The 5,736-nt window shown below is 41.7% G+C and overlaps 1 protein-coding gene across 2 annotated transcripts; it reads right to left on the minus strand.

Annotated features, from left to right (window-relative positions):
• Positions 1–2,487: 2,487 nt before the first annotated feature.
• LOC116199209 lies at positions 2,488–5,312 on the minus strand. 2 transcript variants are annotated; one of them, XM_031529493.1, is made up of 3 exons: positions 5,032–5,312; positions 3,342–3,669; positions 2,488–3,244 (listed from the first exon to the last, which is right to left on the minus strand). In XM_031529493.1, the coding sequence occupies exons 2-3, from the start codon at positions 3,654–3,656 to the stop codon at positions 2,642–2,644; spliced, it is 918 nt and encodes a 305-aa protein (XP_031385353.1). In that variant the 5' UTR covers positions 3,657–3,669; positions 5,032–5,312; the 3' UTR covers positions 2,488–2,641. The 2 variants fall into 2 exon arrangements, with proteins under 2 accessions (XP_031385353.1, XP_031385354.1); XM_031529494.1 differs by having other exon boundaries at positions 3,342–3,681.
• Between the last annotated feature and the right edge of the window lie 424 nt (positions 5,313–5,736).

A 5,736-nucleotide genomic window follows, 5' to 3' on the forward strand; every position in this document is an offset into this window, starting at 1 on the left:
TTCTTGATCCAGAAGTCAAGACGATAATAGTCGATGAATTGACGGTAGGGTGATCTTGGAAAGATAGTTGGGTTTGCTTCGGAAAGCAAGTTTAATGCATTAAATATAAATGGTGCAAGAAATTTAGACATATAGGTGCGAGTGCAAGAAAAGTAAGGATAAATGATAGTGCGTTTGACTGATGTGTCGAAAGGGATTAATACAATAGACGGATTTAACTTATACAGGCTTAGCAATAGAGTGCCCCCAAGACAAGGAAATAAAAAACAATCTAACATACTAAGCAACTAGGTAATTAATAAAAAGAGAAAATTATCAAAATGGTCATTGAAAGATTTCAAAACTAACAAATTACTACTTGAAAAATATTTTGAAACAAAATGATCATTAAAAGACCAGAATCCATAATATTTTGATATTTCCGTCAAAATTCCGTTAGTGCCGTTACGAGAAAAAGACATGAATGCTTATGTGGCATCTAGTAGCCAAACGACGTCGATTGACAGTGCACATCAGCACGTATGACGTCGTTTATGGCCTCAAGTTAAAAAAAAAATATGGGCAAAACGATGTCGTCTTGTTGCCTCTCCCCTCCCCCAACCGAACGGCGTTGTTGCTACCTATCCCCTCCCTCACCGCCATCTGCAATCAAAATTAGGTCAACCCGACGAGCCTTCATCGAACCCGACATCCTTCCTATCTCCTCCCCCCATCGAACCCGACGTGGCCTCCCCGGCGTGGTCCATCCTAGGACTAAGTGGGAAATAGTTTTCCCTTATTTAGGCCCAGTTTGGATAGTGAGTTAAAATCACCATGATTTTAACTTTAACTTTAACTCTACACTATACAATAAAACACACATTTGAAAAGTCAAACCGGTGGGCCTCATATCTTATTCAAACACACAATCTCATTATACACAATTATCTACTACATCCATTCATTTTATTTATTACCGACTTCATCTTGTTTCTGCTTGCCATATTGCATCTGCAATACGGTTACGTAATGCATCCATTTCCCTGCTTCTCATGTTTACGTCAACCCGATCTCCAATTAGATGAGGAGGATTTTGGAATTCATCGTAATATTGCCATGCATTTCCATGCTCTGCGAATAATCTGTCGTGATAATTATTAAGCCGAATGAAATTATGCAATACAAAGCATGCAAGAGTAATTTGTCCTTGGCAAACCGGGCTGTAATTTGGCATTGACCGCAGTATGGCAAATATGCTCTTCAGCACCCTAAAACACCGCTCGATAACATTACGAACGGATGCGTGCCGCTGATTGAATAACTCTTTCTCCGTCGTTGGTGGTGTGTCGTCATTAAAGTCCCTGCGGTGGTCCCTCTGCCCTTTGTAAGGAGCCATATAACCGGGAATATTGGGGTATCCAGCATCAACAACATAATATTGTTCTGCAATATTATAAATATTGATCTAATATATAAGAGTTGTAAAATGTAATTATGGAAATACATACGCGATTGACAAGAAAACATGCGATATGAGTAAGAACTTACCACCATATGGAGCGGGGAATGTCTGCAATGTAGCGGCATCAGACAAAATTCTTGAGTCGTGAGCCGAACCCTCCCATCCAATCACGACATGTGTGAACATCATGTCATGCGAACAAGCGGCGAGAACATTTTGCATAATCTCGTTATTTCGATCGCGATACGCGCCTCTCACCGATGAAGGAACAGTAGCCGACACGTGTGTTCCATCGATTGCTCCAATGCAATTCTACGAGAATAATGGAAAGAATACGAATTACAAATTAATTGGAAAACTTAACTGCCAAATTAATATCTCATTCTACTACTCATACCTTAAATAATGGGTACCATTTTCGGCATCTCTGAATTTCAGGCTGCACGTCAACGTTCCTCCGTCTTATGTATGTTGGTGACAATGAATGAATTCCTCTAACTATTACCTTGATGAGCCGTGACACCGTCTCCTTAGAATGCTGAAAGCGTTCGGCAACCACAGACAATTGCGTACTATGTGCAACAACCATTAAGAACATGCCGACCATTTCCTCGACGGTTGTACCTTTCCTGGTATTTCTGATTCCACAGTTTGCCCTTAGCGTATCGCACAAGTTATGAAATACGTGAGGGTTCATCCTGAAATTCTCGAAACACCTTATGTCATTGGCAAGAACTTCCTCTATGTAATGTCTAGCTTATAGCGTTGAGGTTCTACAAGGAAGGTTGCGCGGGACATGTTGTTTGGCCGCTGCATTCTCAAGCGCAAGATAAATCCACATAAGCTCATTGTCGTAATCTTCTTCATTACTTGGTTGAGTTTCATTTCGTCGTGAATTACCGTGTCTTGGCATTGTGCCTTCCCTTTTGCTCAGCAGACTATAGTGAGAAAAAAAATGGCATCAACTACGTAATTTGGATTTTTAAGGTGAAACGAATCAAGTTTCAACCACTGTATACGAATGCAAGACCAGTGCACAAACAAAATAGACAAATAGCACAACATTCACATATAACCAAGGCAAACAATCAAAGCAACGTACTTGCACACACAACAAATATAAAAGGGAAGTGTTTAGTTAATGTCATAGCATTTAAATGATACGAAATTACGACAGAGTAGAGGATGCATCATGCCTACTCAAGGGGCAACAAGGCGACGAACCCATGGAAGCCTTGTATCATCGAGCAAGCACATGAACATACGCCTTGTCTGCTCATCCTTTGATAGACAAACACTGGCCACGAGGTACTCTTCAATGGACAGTTGTGGACGCAAATCATTCAGTACAGCCATCGACTCCTCGATAGAACCCGCAGCTGGTTTCTCCGGGCTCGTCACAGATTTACTTCTCTTCGATGTCGGAGGGGTACAAATTCTCTCCTTCTCCCTCCTGCTCATATTGCACTTCAACATGTCGAGGCACTCTTGCAATCGGAAGTCAGCGTTGGAACTCCTTTTACGCACTTGCCGACGGGACGTTGTAACAACAGGTTCGGTAACCTCATGGACCGGGTCATCACTATCGTCGGAGCCCTCTTCAAGATTGACTGGTTCTTTTCCCCGACTTGTCGCTGCTGCTAGGAAGTCATCTTCCATGCGTGCATAAGTTTCTGGGCTCTTTGGTGGTTCTGCAGACGAAATACGTAACGCACCTCTTGCTGTCTTAGATCTGAACAACTCATTTAATGAGTTGTAATGCTTGAAGCCTTTGGCTTGGAAACTCTTGTACCCACTGTTCTTCTGCATGTAAATAAAAATGAACAGTTGCACAGTAACAACTTACAATAAAAACATACAAATTGGAAAGCAAAAGAAATACAGGTTATTATTACTATACCTTAATAAATTTGTCCCACACATGAGCACTCGCCTTTACCGTGTTGGTTGTCTCATCCCAACCGACACCAGTGTGCGAAACAAGCTCAATGAACTGCGTGTATTGGGTCCGCAGCCTGCGAAGCTTCTGCTGCAACTTCTTGCTGCCGAGAGTAGTGCTTGGAAATTGCTCTTCCAGCTCCTTATTCATTTGTTGCCAATCCTTTCCTTTCCAAGATGTAGTATGCGTCCTTGTGAACTTCTCGAGCAACACGTCAATAAAAGCACTCTCCAATGCATCTGTCCACTCAAGTATTCCATCACCCTTGGGGGCCATCTCTTTCTAAATGCTGCAGCAAAAACTTACAAAGCCACGCACGTAACTACCATTATGAAACCACGAACTGTTCAGCGCAAATATCAGTCCAATGCAGTACAAATCAGATTCACACGCAACTCATACAAGAAGGGAGTCAACAACGGCAAAACAGCAGAGACGTGATAATCGCAGTATGGCAAATGCAAATACATAACGGTACCTAACTCTGAACAATCCGAGAAACAAGTTTCGATCAAGCACAATATCAGTCCAATTCAGCGAACAGAAGGAGCGAGAAATCAGCGAAACACAGCTGGCAAGAAACACAGGTCATACTCTACTGCTCATACAACACGCGAACTGAAATTGGAGTACTCCAAAAAACAAACGAACTGAACCAATCCAATATACAACAAGTTTCGATCGGTACAATTTATGTACTGCATTTCATCGAACAAATGAAGTACAGCTCAGCGAAACAGAGCTGCCAACAAACCAAACTTTCATACCTCAGTTAGCTCATACAACACGCGAAGTGAAATAGGAGGACAACAAAAAACAAACGATTTGAACCATCAGTAAGTCACAGCAAGTATCGATCAGATCAATTTCTGTAATGCATTTCAGCAAACAAATGCAGTACCGATCAGCGAAACAGAGCTGCCAAGAAACCATACTTTCATACCTCAGTTAGCTCATACAACACGCGAAGTGAAATAGGAGGACAAGTAAAAACCAACGATCTGAACCATCAGTAAGTCACAGCAAGTATCGATCAGATCAATTTCTATAATGCATTTCAGCAAACAAATGCAGTACCGATCAGCGAAACAAAGCTGCCAAGAAACCAAACTTTCATACCTCAATTAGCTCATACAACACTCGAAGTGAAATAGGAGGACAACAAAAAACAAACGATCTAAACCATCAGTAAGTCACAGCAAGTATCGATCAGATCAATTTCTGTAATGCATTTCAGCGAACATTTTCGGCAGTACCGATCAGCGAAACAGAGCTGCCAAGAAACCAAACTTTCATATAACAGCGAAGTGAAATCGGAGTACCAAAAAAAAAACAAACGAACTGAACCATCCGTAAGTTCTAACAAGTTTCGATCAAACGCTTTCTCACATTCATTTCATCGAACAACTAATGTACATATCAGAAAGTTTTCTGTGTTAAGCAACCAACGCAGCTCATAAACACAAAGTGACATTAAATTGGTCCAACAAATTCACCAAAATTATGCAATACAGATCAGAATCCAACGGAAATTAACAAAATAAACGAAGAATGCTTCGACCCTCAGTAACGGCATTGAAATTCTCGAAACCCTAACCAGCAATTCAACGATACAATTCAAATTGGACATGAAATAGGTCGCAAAAATTACCTAGAATGTCGATATGGAAGTTGGAAGTGAGCTGAGGCACTTCTTAAGAAGAGAACGCACTGGTAGGGGACCGGCTTTGTTCGTAATCCTGGAACTGCTTCACTGCCGACACGATGCTTCAGAGGTAGGTGTAGGGGCTACTCTTTCTCGCAGAGGACAAGCACGGTAGAACAGAATTCGACTCGTTAAGCTTGAGATGTCGAGCAGAGGAGGAAGAAGGATGGGGGGCCGGCATAAACTGTCGCAGGGGAAGAACACGGATGAAGGGGGGGGGGCAGTCATCCGTCTTTTGCAATACGAACCCTGAAAGTCAAGGGGATGTATGAAAGGGGGCCCACAACGGTAATAAAGCACGTTTGTCTTCTACCTCAGTTAAAATCAAAGTTAAAGTTTTCGTGACTTTAACTCTGAATCCAAACGGCCCGTTAGAGACTATATCGACCTAACAATAGAGTAACGAAATATAAATAAACATTGAAATCCACCCTATGAGTAAATCTCCGACGAGCCAAGCTTGGACCTTGTCTTCATTCATTTCCATTTAATATGGAAATCTCCTCAACTGCCTTCCCTTCCGAGGACGTCCTTTGCCTTGGAGATTTTCCACTATGTAAGTCAACGCCATCTTTGTTCATTTGGCAACAATGGGTTTCCTGTGCATGTAAAGAAAATATATATCCAAATTGGAAGAGCAATCTTACTGTA

Source organism: Punica granatum, chromosome 3 (assembly GCF_007655135.1).
Source record: "Punica granatum isolate Tunisia-2019 chromosome 3, ASM765513v2, whole genome shotgun sequence".
Taxonomy (NCBI): Eukaryota; Viridiplantae; Streptophyta; class Magnoliopsida; order Myrtales; family Lythraceae; genus Punica; species Punica granatum.